At 33.0% G+C, this 17,778-nt stretch overlaps 1 protein-coding gene across 2 annotated transcripts; it reads right to left on the reverse strand.

Moving 5' to 3' along the window:
* Positions 1-325: 325 nt before the first annotated feature.
* On the reverse strand, positions 326-11,199 carry LOC125860374 (uncharacterized). Of its 2 annotated transcripts, XM_049540315.1 has the most exons (9): positions 11,005-11,199; positions 9,252-10,531; positions 7,586-7,930; positions 6,583-7,516; positions 4,653-4,932; positions 3,152-3,259; positions 2,791-3,069; positions 1,561-1,704; positions 326-921 (listed from the first exon to the last, which is right to left on the reverse strand). In XM_049540315.1, exons 2-9 carry the CDS (start codon positions 10,468-10,470, stop codon positions 733-735), a joined length of 3,498 nt encoding a protein of 1,165 aa, XP_049396272.1. In that variant the 5' UTR covers positions 10,471-10,531; positions 11,005-11,199; the 3' UTR covers positions 326-732. The 2 variants fall into 2 exon arrangements, with proteins under 2 accessions (XP_049396272.1, XP_049396271.1); XM_049540314.1 differs by having other exon boundaries at positions 6,583-7,930.
* Positions 11,200-17,778: the final 6,579 nt, after the last annotated feature.

The following is a 17,778-nucleotide window of genomic DNA, read 5'->3' on the forward strand; positions in this document are numbered from 1 at the left end:
ATTTGTTAATTTATCTTGGACCTCGACCATTTCAGTAATATGTTGGTAACATATCTAACAGTGTTATTTGAGCTCAGCAAGCAATTGATACACATTTCCTTGCCTTAAATTTGTAACACTAATAAAACATTATGCTCAGAATCATCTATCAAATATTACCATTCTTGCAACTCATTGTTATACCACTGTAATGTGCACAGATTTGCCTTGTGTAATGGCTATCGAGGGATGATCAAATATTATCTTAGCAGAAGTTAGAGATGCAGCGACACAGTGCTACTGCAGAGAGGGGGGGCACTGGAACAGAGAACTCGCGGGAAAAAAAATCAAGTGGAATTTTGCATTATGACCATCGATGAAAATGTCAGACGTGAAAATATATGTTTCTGATATTCCTTCATTTGATACATTGCTGCAAATGAGGGAAAAGGCAACCAAAATTGGATAAACAGCTATTTCACAAGCTATCACTAAACACCTAAAAGAATCAACACACATCATGTACAAACAACATGCATCCCCTTCCATCAAACAAGACAGAAAACCCTAATGTTACATAACATTTGCAAAGACTACATTCTCAGTTGGGTTAAAATAGAAATACAGCTCAGTGATTTGGAAGGAAATGCAGACCACCTTGGAGATATCCTTCCTATCTCATCACTGGAGCATCCAAATTGGAGCAATTGCACAACTTCAGTAAGTTAAAATGCCAAAGAATGCTCATACAACTCAAGATGATATTGGTTCATATGGATATGACAGCCATGGATGCTTTAAAGCCTCCAGGGCAGATGGACGCTTCTTTGGGTTTACTTCAAGAAGATGAGCCACAAAGTCTATAAATCCTTGATCCCCCATTGGTAAACGATGTCTCAAGGATGTCTTTTTGGGTATCAAGCATTCCAATCTGTTTGTTTCCTAAAAAAAATGAAAGAACAGTAATCAAGAATTGATATTAGAGAGCAGCAGTTGGATAGAGCAACACAAAAACAGAAAATATTTCAAGTGTAGCCCTCTAATAATGGGAGTCTTTTGTATATGTATAATATCACCATTCATTGACTCATTAAGAGGATAAAGAATTTGAAGAAAGGACCAATGGCCTCTCTGAGCGATATATATATTGTCCCAGGCTTATCTATCTTATCTTATCACCAAATCAACTTTTAGCAAGATAAAAATTCTGCCTTCAATTAAACAGAAAGTATTTTATTTTTTTGACACTAGTAACATTTGTATTTCAGTCAGTACTTAGGTAGTACTGAAAAACCATATTTACAAAAAAGAAGAAAGAGGTAATGGTCTTTCCAACGCTAAACCAAACTCTAGATGGACCCTAAAACATCTATGATTGACTCAGTCTCATTGGAGTAGACATTTGTACACCAAAAACAAAACAACAAAATACATTTAAGCTTGACTTCCTGCAGGTTGGTAAATCACTGAGGAGACAAAACAGAAAGTATTGATCTTCTAAAGGTGAGTCGTCAGAGAGGATACTAGATATAGTAAATCACTGAAGCGTAACCCAACCCACACAGAGGAGAGAGAGTTTACCTGATTTCGTTCATACAGCATATGATTTTTGGTGAAATACTTGTAAGTATCTCGTCCTTTAACAAGCAAATCTTGGTCAATGGGACCTATAATACCAATCACCCTAGCGAGTAATGTGGCAGGAGAGTCGTTTTGAAAAAGCACCTGCACATAAAAAGTCTTCAATTTCCACTTGGAGCAATATTGGAATCAGAACATTACAATAAAGCAACCTGTATGCATTGTATGAACATCAAACAAAACAAGTAGTCATAACAAGCACACATGAAGATTGAAGGCTTTATCTCTGAAAACATATTGGCGAAGAATGAATGGTATGTAAGCTTAACTATTGGTCATTAGCTTTTTGCTTTACTTTTTTTTTTTGGTCAACTTTTTCTTCTTTTTTTTCGATTTCCCAACTGGTGTCCAGTTAGTCCAACTAAATCTGGGTAGTGCATTGCAGAGTCCATTTCTGGGGCGACACTCCCAACATGATTTTTTCCATTCCCAGGAGTTCAAGGGGCACAACTGGATAGTGCATATTAGTCCTCAAGAAGGATTGGCTCTCAGCACATTGATATGTGTTAAACAGAACTGCAGTATCATAATACTAAGGTTATTTGACTACTCCTGCCTGTCAAACTATATACAAAACTAAGGTTATTTGACTATTCCTGCCTGTCAAACTATATATAAATTTTCTAATTGTCACCAATATTCCAAGTCTATCAGAGAGGTTCTATACACTTAATGAAATATTAGTTCGTAACAGATGAGTTGGCTCCATCTAGTCTGCACTAGGCATGCCACTTTAATAGGTCTGCTTCATCCAATTCCACTTAAAAAGAATGTCACCCAGCAGGCAAAAGGGTGTCAAAATTAAAAGCTGCAGTACATGCATTGCAGTACGACTAGTATAGTAAAACATGGAGAAGGATACTAATTTTTCCTTTAAAATGCGCTTTGACATACACCACCAGAAACCTTCTTAGACACTAGAATTACATGGCAGAGAATATTAAGGCTTCCAAGAGTTTTGGTGCCACATCTAAGTCCACGACATTGTAAGGCGTCCCAAATCACAGAAATCAACTCTGCAGCCTCTTAAAAATGCGAGGACAGGGGATTAATAATTTAGGAACTACCATAGTGTCTGGTATGACAGGTGAAAGATCCCTAACATCAGAATCATACTTTCACTAGGTAAAAAGAGGTTTTAAAAACACAAACGCATAAAGAAAGACCTACATTTCCCGTGCAAAGTTCTGCTAGGATGCAGCCAAGTGACCAGATATCGATCTTTTTATCATATGGTAGTCCCAAAATAACTTCAGGTGCGCGGTAGGATCTAGATTGGACATAAGAACAAAGATGATCGGTTTCGAAACAACTGCTTCCTAGATCAATCACCTTCACTTCACATCTACTGTAGCTTTTCACCAATATGTTCTCAGGTTTCAAGTCACAATGTATAAGCCCAAGGCCATGCAAAAACTGAAGAGCCTCCAAGCATTGAATAGTGATTGACTGCAGCAGTGATTCATATTGAGTCAGAAGAGAAGTATCATTGATGGCATAAAATCTTTATGGATATAGCCATGTGACAAACCTGCAGTCTTGGCATGGTAAAGTAGACTTCTCCTCCAGATTCTCTATTAAATTTATGGAACTCGTAAAGATTTGCCTTAAGGAGCTCACATACAATTAACAAATGCTCCTGATAACAAACAAAACGATCAGTCACGAATTGCATTTCATAGTCCAAAAGTTTCTTCAGCTTATCATTCAAAATTGTACATAAAGGAGTTTCCTTAGTTATATGGTTTTGCTTTCAAAACAGAGACAGTGGCCCAGCATAGACCACAGAGTAGATGGAATTTAGCATTTAGAAGGAATTCCGATAACAGGGAAGTAAAAAAGATGGTTCAGCTTTAAAATTTTAGAAGGTGCAGTTAACATAAAATTCGATATACATTGAAGTGTAGACACCAGAAGGACAGTACCAATCATGCAAAATCTGGCAACAAACTACTTTCATCACTTTCACACACTTGTAATTGGCCTTAAAGGGTCAGTCATTAGGGACAAAGTAAAGCTCCTCCTAAGGTTGTTGGATTGCAGACCAGGAGCTCAGCTGACTCACTCTGATTTGCAGAGGAGGGGATTCACTATCTTATAGATACTTTATGTGTGAGTCAGAAGATGAAGATCTTAACAATATTCCTTCATTGTGAAGTGGAAAAATTAACTTTAAGACGTGTTTTCCGATTTATATGGACTTGGTAGGGCAGTTGTTAGAACAGTAAGCGGCATGCTACTGGGCTGTTCAGACAGAAAATTTGTTAAAGAACAAAGAAAGTACGGTTCACCTTCCAGCACCCACCTTTGGAAGGTATAGCAGGAAAGCCAACAGAGGTGTGCTTCAAGGGCCAGGTTGAATCTGTGCATTAAGTTTATTACATTGTTTGATACTTTTTTGGCTTTCTAGTTTTACATGTTGATTGTATATGATTTACAACTTTGTTTAATTTCCTTTTCCTAAAAAATTTAAGGGCGATAGAGTTTTTGAATTGTACATATTCAGCCCCATATTTGTTCTGATTCTTATATCAGGCCTCTCTGTGCTGATCATAGAGAATGGTATCTTGCTTATAAGTTACTATTTTTACAATTAGAAAATTTCCGTTTATTATAAAGAATCGGAAGACATCCACTTAAAAAGAAAGAGACACATAATATAGAAAACTAAGGTAGGAAAAGCTAAGGTTGATGCCAGCATGGGTCAAAGATTTATGTTCAGTTGGGCATTCACACAGGAAAAAGAAGATGCAGAACCCCGGTTGCAGTTCCTCTAGCACCCACAAAATGTTGGTTATATGGAGAGAAAAAATAGGAAGCTTTTGAAGGTGGTGAGAAAAGCTGTACAAATTAGGGTAATATTTGTTGTTCTATAAAAACAAACTTATTCAAGATGTATGATTGAATTTTGTAAAGAACCCTGTTCTTGTGTAGGTTCTTTACTTACTGTACACAACTTTTATAAAGGGGTTTTCGCACCACGTGAATGAAATATTAGTTTAACTGAAGAAAAACTAAGAAATTTTACTTACTCGATAATAGAAGTAATCATACAACCGAAGTAAATGGTACTTGTCAGCGGGATCATGCTTGTTGACATACTTGAGAAGCTTTATTTCATCAAGGCTCTGGTCAAAGAAATCTTTATTGTTCTTTATGATCTTTACACAAACATCCATGCCAGTGTGAAGATCGTGAGCTTGGATAGCTTTACTAAATGCAGCAGATCCAAGATACTCAGTAACTTGATATCTCCCGGCTAAAACTGAATTTAAAACAACATGGAAATTCTTGTCCTCCTCAAAGCCAGTTCTGATCCAAAAGATAAATCCAATTAACAAAATATTTCATGTTTAAACATAAAAGCTAGGCAAGATGAAGAAAACTCATCAAAGAAATATAAACTATGCATGATGAATGCAGATATGAAAGCATCTAACATAGGATGCAGAGACTTGTCAAGATATACTTGCAAGGTTAAGATAGAAATATATACAAAAAAAACTTATAAAACAGAAATAAACATAATATCTATGTAGAAATAACATGTGGTTGAAGCATCAAAAAAGATCAAGTAGCTACAATCAGATATAAGAAAGAACTAGCACAAAAGTCATGGACAGTTTCCAACACAACAGACCCAGCATGTATAGAAGCTTTGAGATTGATCAGAAATGTTTAGCACAAGGAATTAATCCATCTCCAGAGCAAAATGTTGTAGATGCAAAAAGGCAATTCAAAAGCATTGGTGTTGTACCACAATAGTTGTAGTGAAATTTCTTCAAATGGAAACCCCTCAAGTTAACAATAACCAAGTTCCCAACTATTATTGATCCTAAACCTCCAAGCTCCTCAAACACACAAAGATAGAATGACATAACAAATACCTAACAAATTGGTCATGCTAACTGAAAAGCAAGGCATTGTGTTTGATTTCAGGTAAAAAAACCATGTATCATATGTCACAGAGGGGATTTTTCCATTTTTAAATTTTTTTTAATACATCTTCAATTATTAGATAAGCTTGTTCATTGTCGAGAACGAAATGCAGGTTCACTGGGTACTAACACCTAGCAGCTTACATCCAAAAATCTTAGAACAGTTATGGACTACCACACTTAATTTAAAGGGCATATATAATTTAAAGTCCTGTTTAAGCTCTAAACAGAATTCCTTCAAAGAAGAATACAAATATATATATATATATATATATATATATATAGAGAGAGAGAGAGAGACATATAGATACACACACACATAAATTACAGCTTCAGAGCAATAAATGATGTTAAATTTACTGGTTTGTTCTCTCATTTGCCGATAAGTTTGATTCATATAAACAAAGATATATAAAATTCACGTGCACTATTTTTGCATAAACAAGGTTCAAACGGAATCTCAACTAACAAAAGGGAAAATGTCACCATGGATACACGTTCCTAGAGGCTAGAAGGATCAGTTGCCTATTTCCAAGTGAAAGTCCCAGCTAGTGACCTTAGATTTCATGTCTGCATTCACCCTTGGGGTTGATTCCACTGCTTCTGCAATGGTGCTTAGCTGAGATGTCCACGAAATCAAGGGAATGGTTACTCAACTGTTCTTTGTTCTATACATAGAGCTCAAGATTTGTTGGTAGAAAGTATAAACTATCCCTAGAGCTGTGGATGAGTTCTCCATTTACTTGTTACATCTTCAATTCTGCCACACAGTGCTTGTTTCAAATGTATACAGTTAACTGCCTCTGCCTCATTATAACTTAAGTTTATAGATAGAAAACCAGCATATTTTGTTTTTGTTAGTCAGATAAAAAGCTAGCTACACGCATTGAAATATGAAGATTCTCGTAGCAAATAACTTAGCTATTTCCTCTTACTAGGGCAATCTCAAAGAAAGTGCATTAATATCAGCTAAAGTGAATTATGTCCACTATGATCATAATAGCTAAAAGGAGATTGAACATGCCTGTTTTTCCTATGCACAATCTTTAGATCAAAGGTTTCGAATTCCTCCTCCTGTGCCTTGATCTGCCTTACTTGCTCCTGTACTGCTGTTGCTTCCTCATCCTCCAGTGACGCCCCTACATCTTCTTCTCTTGCACTGGCTATTTTTGTCTCTTCTTTCTTCACATGCTCCCGTTCAGCATAGCCATAGTTTGAAAGAGAAGAAGCTCTAGAATTTTCTGATCCTGCGGTATTTGCATTGTTTTCATCTCTTGAGCTCTTGACAGGTGAAGACTCACTGCTTTTGCGCCTCCACGGAGCAAGCATGTCATCATTTGCCATCAGAGAATCATCAGCTTCATCACTGACAACAGTGTTGCACTTGTTTGACCATAAAGACTTACTCGAGCTTGTCTGAACTAACTCTCCATCTCTAGGAGGGGGAAATGAGAATCCTCCATCCAAGTGATTCACTTTCTGTACAAAACTTCCTTTGTCAGCCCCAGTAACAAACTTGTCAGAACTATGTTTAGCTGCTTTCTTTTCTCTCTTTGATCTCTCTGAATAAGGCTTATCTGAAATGGGTGGTAGGTGTCTGGACCCACCAATACTGGTATCATGATCATGGAAGTACTCTATGTCCCCCTCACTACTCCCTCCAACCAAACTTTCACGCACTTCACTTCCAAAATCAGCAGTATCACTGTTAATCCCCACACCAATAGACCGAACTGAACCGTGTTGGTCATCATCCATGCAAATATCATCCGGCCGAGGCCTTCCACACTCATTCAGGACTTTACCATCCCCCAACATGACAAGTTCATTTGTTTGAGTAACAAAGCCGCGCCAAACTGGCTCTGCACGCATCAAATTTAGTTCTTCTTCATCCATCAACTGGCCATCATATTGGGCAATCACGTCACTCTCATCAGTTCTCCTGTATATTTCAGACACTGACAGCCCTATGTGATCATCTGCAGGCCTAACTGGATCAACATTTTTTGATTGGAAATATCGCTCACCTGAGAAGCAGGAATCCTCTTCTGCAAAAGATTGTTCATCATCTTCTTCTCGGTTTTGCCCTCTTTGAGGATCTGGAACACTCCCATGCCCTGTTCCCTTCTCATTATCACTGGGGTAATCAATTTCATGAGCTAAAAACCATGTCTCATCTTCAATAGGTTGTCTTGTGTAGCCAACATCATCATCGTCATCATACTCATCGGAGTCCCAATATTCGTTGGGGTAATCAATAGATTCACTTAGTCCATCACCAACTGTTGCAAAACCAGAAACCAGATCAGAAGTGTCCTCAGCAATGCCTTGACTTACAGAGAGCCAACTACCTCCTGCAGGCCTTTTTCCACCTGCCATTCAGTAAAGCAATGATGATTGCTGCACAAGCCATGAATAAGCAATATATATAGAAGTTCAAGAAGCACTAAGACAGGGATAATTAGATGAATCACTCAGTCAAGACAACTCCAGGAACTACCTAAGATAGAAACCACAATATCATAAGAGAGATAATAATCAAAGGTCTACGAACATTGAACAATTCATATCTAGGTGATCCTTCTCTATTGTTTTTATTTGAGGAAAGCAATAAAAGAACAGGATTTAGGATTCTCCACATGCAAGGCATAACCAGCAAAAATCATGAATCTAACATCTATTTATATGAACTATAAAACCTTGCAGAGTTGTACATTCATAATCGTAAAAAGTTAGAAATTCAAAATGTCATGTCCACTGAGGTAACAACAGTAGGCAGCCAATCCGATTGCATTATTCAGCAGAAAAAACATAATAAAAATGATACAACTGTAAGGAAGAAAATTATTGACACAGGAAAGAGAAAGCTGAAGCCACACAAAGAGCATATGCGCTCATGGTCCCAGACCTCCTCAATAACAAGTAGCTTTTTGAGACTCCGGAGAAGATTTCTCCTTGTATAAAATTCTTTTCTGTGGACAAGAGGATTCACAATTATTTGTTGATCGATAAACCTCGATTCCATACTTAGAATGTCTCTACAAAAACGCACATCAGGTCGCAAATATTATGAACATTTTTCGGTCCACAAGATCAGGAGCAAAAATCTGATTTTAAACAAGAATTATTGGTAGCATAATATCTTTATGAAATCCCCAAGCAGGCTGCATTTCACCAAAAGCCCCCTCCTCACACAGCAACCATAGGATAGTCTGGTATATAGGAGAATAAGCAAGCATCCCAGGAACTTAGTACCATTTATCTTGTGTACAATTCTAGAATACACTGGTCAGAGATGGTGATCAGCTACCAAATATATCTAGACTGCATTTTCTTTTTGTTAGATAGCCAAAAATAGTTTTTGGATCCATACTTTTTATTACTTCACATGATTTCTCAGATTATAAATTTCCAATCCAAGAAATTCAGGTGCCATCAGTCGTATCTTCTATGTTAAAGATATTGATTTCCATTTATTCATTCACAAGACTCCGACAAACTATGTTTTCAGTAAAGCTTACGAGAACCCCCACATTGGGAAAATAATGCCAATGGGACTGTACTCAAATCAATTATGGAGACCCACATGCTCCAGAACAGGATCACCTGGAGGTTAAAGTGCACTGAATGCCACAGGCTAAATTTACTTTCCTCTAAAACTACAAGCTAAAGTTGTTTATTAAAAAAGCAAACCTGAACTGGTAAGATCTTGTCCGATAGGAACATCAAGAAATGAACCAATGAAAAATGAATTGTCAGCATTATTAGTCTTTGAGGCAGGTCCATCTCGTTCAAACTTTTCCTCCCAAGGAATACTGAAGGACTTCTCTTCTGACTTCAATCTAACAGGTGGCAACCTAGGGAATCCTTCTTTCTGACTGTCAGAAACAAATGAAAAGCCTAGGCCGCTGAATTCTTTTGGTTCACTTCCTTGTGTCTTCCCAAGATACAAAGCTCTTCCCACCTCATCCACTTGTTCTTTTATTGCTGCCCTAACATCACTAACCTCTGTTTTTCGTTTTCCTTCTTTCCTGTCAGTACTACCAATGTCATGATCATAACTTGTCGAGACATCTCCTTTGGGAAACGAGAAAACAGTTTTAACTGTGCAGTCTCTCCAAGGTTCAGACGAAGGGAGTGTAAATTCATCACTTTTAGACCAAGGATGATTAATTACTACATCTTTGGAGCATGCCCCGCTTAGCTTAATTTGCTGATCAACCTCCTTGAGCTCAATATTTCGACCACTGTCGTGCTTTGGCTCTACAGTGTCTTTGCTAGTACTTCCAGGCCAAGAAGTTCTCTTCTCACCAGAAAAACTGACATCTTCCTCACATTTTGCATGAGCCTTACCACTATCAAAGACTTCAGAAGAATTGAACTTTGACTTCACAGAGTGCACCAAACTGGAGAGGTCAATGGTAGCTCCACCGTCATGCTGATAACGAACCGGACCATTAACAGGAGTGTATTTCCACGAATACAGATCAATAGTATCCTCCGAACTGTTGGCAAAACTGAAGTTTTTGTCACTTGTCCCAACGGATTCATTGACTTTCTTCTGCTCCTGGACATTTTTCCAGTTGCAGTCTGAGCCATTTCTCCCGGTGCCACACTCTATCTCCTTAATAATAAGCTCCTTGGATATTTCCCCACTGCTCCTCAAACTTGTCTCCTTGTAAACATCCTCACTATTCTGTAAAGTTGTCCCCGGAGTCTCTGACGTTGCTTTGCCCCTACTTGCTCCTTCTGTTGATTGACTCAACTCTTTGTCCTCAATAGTAAGCTTCTGAAGAACGCCATTCAGATCAGGGTGATCATTCAGTTCGCCCCGGAAAGCAGCCTCAGCCCTTGTTAATTTGTTTTTCCGCAAGTATTCCAGTATTACATCTACTGAGATAGAGTTCGCCATTTAAATAACAGTAAACCAAGAAGTTTCACAATCTTTTACTACTACAATGAATTCACCATACCTGAAATACAAAAGAAACAAAGAGGAATTAACAGAAAATGCAAGGACAAAAAGTCCAACTTAAGACATCAATTCAAAATTTGACAGCAATTAGAGCTCCAAGAAACTCGAAAAGCAAAAAAGAACTGTACGCAAAAGTTGAACCTAGTTTAGAAACAAGTGTAATGGCTGAATGGGTGTATCTGGCGGATCCCAATGAAAAAAAAATCCAAACTTTAATCAATAAATCATCTCAAAATTAGAACTTCCTTTCTAGGGATTTCCCACATTTTCTGGGCAACTCAATACCAAAACCCTAGCTAGATTTCCCACCCTCCGATTCAAAGATCTCCACTTTTTCCAAACCCTAAAAAGCAGCACCCAATATGAATTCCCATAATTAAAAAAAAAATAGAAGAACAATAAACAGCTAAAAATCAGCAAGAAATTTTGAAAATCTAAAGAGGAAAAAAAGAGTGAAAATTGCGAACTTACAGATCGAAGGTGAACGATATGACCCAATTGAATCCATCGCCACCATAAGGGTAAAAACACAACAAAACTCAGAATACTTCGTACACAAACATCACAATCAACTTCACAGCAAGCTGAATACTGCCCCTTCACAAAATTCCAAGCAAATGGAAGCGTTTCGATTTTGAATTTTTTAAATTTTTTTTTCCTTTTAGCTCTTGTGATTCTTTGTTCCCTGTTTGGTGGGGAAGATGATTTTTTTTTCCGGGTTTGGGTTTGGTTTAATTTCTCTTTCGATTGGCCTGCAAAATTATGGGGATCATATTTGTGTTGTCCAATTAAATATTCTACAAAATTAAAACTAATAATTGATGTTTTACTAGTATGGGTGTAAATTTACTTCTTGCCGTTTGATTTATTTTTGTTTGTTCGGTATTTTTTGGAACACGATTAATTTAGATTCATTTTAGAAAGTTTTACTTATAAAGTTAAGTGTTTTTTATTAAATGTGAATTTTCATCAAGGTTGAACATGAAATTTTTATTAATAATTGAAGTGTAATCGTAATAGTATTCTAACTTTTGAGGATAGCGATTAACAACTTATTTGGTTGGTTGTTGTGTATTGTATTGTCATATTGTATCATACTATTACATTAAATGCAATGTTTAATTTAATTGATATTTAAATTTTATTTCATTGGGTTGAATTTGTTTTGTTTTTTTAAAAATATATATATATATACACAATGATTTGTTTAGTGTAATTGTTTATTATATTTTTTATACTTATCATGCCTCCAGCTTGGTTGATCCATCGTATCAATTTTCAGATAGATGGATCTCAACGACTAATGGGATCATTTGGTTGGGTATAAGATATTTTGGGATAAATTATTTTGAGATAAGTAATTTTAACGTATTTATGGAATAACTCATCTCATCACTGAGGCATAAATAGTAAAATAGATAATCTCAAACTGTCTAATACCTATAACTAAACACAGGATAAAATAATTCTAACTATATAATACCTTTAACCAAATACAGGATAAGATAATCTTACATTTTATCCTGAAACTGTTATACTTTACATCTCACACCAAACTACTTCTAAATAATTTAATTGGTACAAATGCAACAATTAAAAATATTAAATGGAACTTAATAAATTTGCTGCTTCGTATATTCCACAATTATGAGTTCGTGTGGCTGGCATATATTTGATGCTGCCCACTGGACTATTTATACTCAGATATGATAAATTAATTTGTGAAAATATAATTCACTTAATTCATTTAAATTTGGAATCTATTTATTTTTCATTTCTAATTATATCTAAAACTTATTTTTCTTTCTACGTTTATTTTTAATAAATCAAAAAAATACAATCTTGTTTTACTCTCATTAATTACTTATTTTTCAAATTATTTTTTAAAATTTAAGACTATATAACAATTAATATGAATATTATAATAAAATAATTATATTAATTATTATTTTTCTAAAATACGTATAAAGTTCGAAATGAAGAAGTAAAGGTGAATAAGGAGTAGCATACATCATTTATTTTCAAATTCTTCTTCAATAATTAAGTTGTTCAACAAGCTACTACTTTTAGAATTTGCTATTTATGGATAGCAACGATTGGGCATTTAATAAGTATCCTATGTACATTATGGTTGTACATGTTGTACCACAATTAAATATCGGTTTCTTAATTAAAACTAGTAGTTACAAAGCGTGCTTGATGTCAAATTGGTCCTACACAACTTTTATGTGTAGTAAATAGTAATCATTTCACTGAGTATATAATTGGCATGCTGTGTATAATTCTAGCTTATTAAGTTTTTGGTTTCTATTGATGTATATTTGGTGGATGTTGCTTTTTTTTCCTTTTGAACTTATGGAATGATTCATCAAAATTTTCTACAACTAAACGAGGGGAGAGGTGATCAAAAATATGTATTTCTTCGTCGACCTATCTGCTTCTAGTTAAGGATATTTATGAAATTTTTGTACTTTATCCATTTAAATTGGTTTGTCTTATTTGTTTTTAGTCTACTACACAAATGTCATTTGGTGACTCGTTGTTTTAGAATTGTCCTCATTTAAGGAATTTGCATAGAAATGGTTTTTGTGATACAACCATAAGACTTGTGAATAATTTAACAAAATTAAACAATGATGAATGTATTAAAGTTATGAGTCATAACTTGTGAACAATAATTGAACATTTGCAAGTTCTACGACACGGAAAAGCATGTGAAAAATTTAGTTAGATAGAAAAATAAAGGTTACACTAAAATATAACGCGTTAGTCATACATTGTGAAACAATTGAACAGATGCAAGTTCTCAATCTAGCGAGACTTGTGAATAATTTGGCACATGCAAGTTCAATTAATTTGATACTTAGACTTTTAAATAATTTAACATGATAGTAAAATGAACATCGTACTAAAATTATGATATGTTCATGAATCACGAGGCACTAAAATGATGCTATTTTTCAATTCACCCGTGTAGTTGGGCCCTTCTTTTGACCCAACAAACTGAAACAATTAGTCCTTATTTTATTGGGCTAGGCCGCAAGCACACAAAAATGGGCCCTTATTTCGATAGGTTCCTCTAGAGGAATTGACACAGAAATACAACTATTATATATAATTGGCAATATATAGCTCAAATTAATTAGCAATTAATAGGCTAAATCAAAATTAGCACATATTAGCCTAAAAGAAATAAAACCAATTTTTTATAGTTTTTTTCTTTTAATCATGTGCAACCAACCTACATTAATTAAGGAGATGTGAGCTTGTTTTTTCTTCCTTGTTTTTAACTCCTATAATTAAGAAAGTTAGCTTTTCAATTTCTTTAAATTCTCAAACTCAACTTTATTTAACTGTCTATTTACAAAAATATATTAACGCAATTTACAGAAACATAAAAATATATTTGATTGTAATTTTATGTTTTTGTTTTACCAATCAACAATACTTAGTTTATTAGAAAACTGATTGCCTACTTTTAAGAAGTGAATATCTATATTTATTAATTAACCCATTAAAAAAAGGTTACACCAACTTTTAAGGAATTCTTTAAATAACTTATTAAAATATTGTGACTACTTTTAAGGTAAGAAAATGTATTATTAATGCTCTAGCGTGTATTAATTATCACATAATCGACAGTAATTAATCATATAATATTAAATGACATTTTATTAGAAACTGTAATAATACATATGCATAAATTATACAATAATTAAAGTTGCGATTACATAATGTATACATAAAAAAATATATGTATTCACAAAAAAATATTCATAAAAATAGACGTGTAAATTTTATTGATGTATACAGTAATTGTAGCATGTATACATAAACTTTATATTGTATACATAAGAATATTACCATCAATTATACGTATTACTATAATGAATACAAGAATGAGATTAATATGATACATATATAAATTTTATTCATTAATTGTACATGTGATTTTGTTTATGTATACGGTAATTGCACTATGTATACATTTGTTCGTATTCATCGTGTATTCAGTGATTTGTATTCACATAATAAACTTGTATACTTTAATTTAAATTGAGATTGGAATTCATTGGTATACATTAGGTTGTATTCATCAAAATCAACATTCTGATTTTTTACGAAGATCTAACAAGAATCTTTCTTACCCATGAAATTGAGAACAAAAATTTCAAAAAACTATTACCTGAATTTTCGCCAAAAAAAGTTATAAAAACTTTAGTTCCACAAAACACGAAATTTCAAAATTAATGGCGCAAGAAATGCTACATAATTATATATTAAAAGAAATTATTGGAAGGATCAATAGATAAACATACAATTATATCTGATTTGCATAGACAGAGTAAATTAAGGAGAATAAGAGAAAATTTAGAAGAGAAGCAAATATAAATATGAAAAGGATTTTAGAAAGAAAACAAAAGAAGGTTGAATAACCTAAATTTTCGCAAAAACTTCAATTCTACAAATCATGAAATTCACAATTAATTGAACAAGAATAAGATTATATATAAAGATGATTTTTAGAAGTATCTATGAAAAAACATATTGTTATATTTGATTTTCATAAACAAATTGAATTAAGGAGAAGAATTGAAAATTAGGAAGAGAATCAAATATACGTATGAAAAGAATTATGGAAAGAGAAAAAGGAGACAAAAAAGAGAAGAACTCTATTTTAAAACTGTTGACAAAATAATTAAAAAAAAGAGATAAAATAGGGATAATAAAACAATAATTGTTTTTTCAAGAAAAAAAAAAGTAGCAATCAAACGTGTGTTGAGAAAAATAAGGAGGACAAAAATACATTTTTAAAAAAGAAAAGAAAAATAACAATTCAATGCCAAATAAATAAAACAAAGTTTTTTTCTTGCTAAAAAATTGAAAGTGGACTATTTATTGCTAATTTAGTCTATAGGGTGTCATGTTGTGCCATTTTATCGTTCCTCTAAGGACCCATGCCTGGCGGGGGCGGATCTAGAGAGGGAAGAGTGTTCATCCGAGCTAAATTTATTCGACAAGAAATTATATGTTTTAAATACCATAAACATAAGATTATAGGTAAACTCAATAATTTAAGAAATTTAAATTTCAGAGGTTTCAAATTTAAATTTCCACTGTGTACCGGCTTATCTCAATGGATATAAAGAATTGAAACTGCACAGAGGACCATTTCAAGTAATTAAATTATTGGCAGGTGCTTCTGTCCATATATATGACATGATGAGATCATCCAAAATAAGTACTCCAAGTCTGTAATACGTTTTATATTAGTTAATATATGACGCAATTTAACACGTACAAAGTTTTCCTTAAAAATTGTGATTTTAAATATATAATTTTATATGAATAAATGATTTTTAACCCTTATGATCTTAATAATGTTAATATTTTCACGACTATAAAAATATGTTTTGAATAAAATGAAAATATAATGTTAAACTATTTTCAAATTTAAAAACAATTTTAAAATGAATGAATACTTTTGTACTTCTTAGACATATCATAGTGACATTTTTATTGTGGTAGAAAAACTTGAAATTTATAATTATAAACATGACATAGCATTTGTGTAATTGTCAAAACTTATCATTAAAGATAAGTACAAAGTTTATGATTATTATTTTTTTCAAGTTAAAACATTCTTTTAAAAACAACTATTTAGTAAAGGAATTGTATCATCCATAGGAAAGTTAAAAAAAATAAGGATGACAAGAGTGAAGTCAAAATTTAAGCATGCTTTCACAAGTTACATATTTTATCCTCCTAGGAGTAGCTCAATTAGAGATGAACAAAGACCCTTGAAACAGGGGTTGTGGACTTTAGTGACGAGTACTTATTAATTCTTAATCAGAGAATTCAATTCCAAGCTCTGTTGAGTATGAAATCGTCTTTGTTAAGAAGTATTTTGTCCTTCTTATTTTTTGATATGAAATCTTTTGACACAAATCTAAATTTAATCAAGTTCTAATATGAATAACGAATATCGAATATGAAAAAAATAAACTTATGCCATGCTGTGGTGGGTATCCAAAGTAGACAAATAAATCATGTCGTTGAAGAAAGAAAATAAAAAAGAAACAGAAGATACAACATATATAAATCTAGCAAATTAAAAGTAATTTAGGTGTTGTAAAGGGTCCATCTAAAGATTTATCATTGAAAATAAATTTTAAAAACAAACTGTACACATGAAAGATCTTTCAGAAGAGTCATTTTCAAATTTAATTTACAATTAGAAAATTGTTTAAAGTAGAAGAAAATACTTTATTTTAATTTGTGTCAACATCTTTAAATTTAATATCTAGATATCTGTCAACTTTGGTCTATAATCAAGTCCCTGGCACATCCCCTTTCTACCCATAATAAAAAATAAAATAAATTAGCAGATGATGCATATAATATATTCATACGTGTTGTAATTGAAAGCACTTGAATATAAGGAGAATATAACCGTATAAGCAGAAATATGCCATACACGCTAATATGAATAATGGTAAAATGATTGTGATCTTTTTATTTTTAACAAAAAAAAAAAAATAGTCTAATTAAATTTAAAATGACAAAAGTTTTATCTTATTAAATAAGAGAGAGTTTCAAGTTGAAGCAGACATGTCTTCATCGACGTGTCTGCTTCAGCAACAAGTGCATTTTCAAAAAGAATAATTTTTGTTCTATTTTAATTTAATAAGTGTATAATTTTTTTCAAAATTATGAGACCTAATGTACAATTTTCTTGAAATTATGAGACCCGCTTTTGTTATCTTTAGTTATAGTTTTATTATTTTGAATGTTAGTAAAACTCAATGGACCTTTACGTGTAAAAAAAAAAAAGAGATGATTTACTACCATACAAATATATATTATATTTATTTCAAAGTAAAAATTTAAAATCATTTGATCAATACCACTTAAAATTTATAAATATTAATAATATTTATCAGATATTTATTTTATACTTAATGAGATGATTTCATATTATTTTATTAATATCATTTAAAAAATAAATTTGTGAACAAATATGCACAAGGTTTTTGTAACTAATCTTATATTCCGACTGGATTCTAACCAGACCAAACTGTCATACAAAGCATATCTTATTACTTATGGACTAAATTTTAAATTTTGATTCAATCACTAATATTAATATGGCTCATTTGGCGGGTGAACAAGTAATTCGAGAATTAATTATTTTATTTTTAATCATTGGATAAAAATAATATAATTCCAAAATAAGTTGTCTTG

The sequence above is a fragment of the Solanum stenotomum genome, chromosome 3 (assembly GCF_019186545.1).
Source record: "Solanum stenotomum isolate F172 chromosome 3, ASM1918654v1, whole genome shotgun sequence".
NCBI lineage: Eukaryota > Viridiplantae > Streptophyta > Magnoliopsida > Solanales > Solanaceae > Solanum > Solanum stenotomum.

Coding starts and splice junctions, on each gene's coding strand:
- LOC125860374 (XM_049540314.1), bottom strand. CDS start 10,470: ATGGCGAACTCTATCTCAGTAGATGTAATACTGGAATACTTGCGGAAA. Junction 7,931..9,251: donor ACAAGATCTTACCAGTTCAG/GTTTGCTTTTTT, acceptor ACTGAATGGCAG/GTGGAAAAAGGCCTGCAGGA. Junction 922..1,560: donor TGCTGTATGAACGAAATCAG/GTAAACTCTCTC, acceptor CATTTTTTTTAG/GAAACAAACAGATTGGAATG.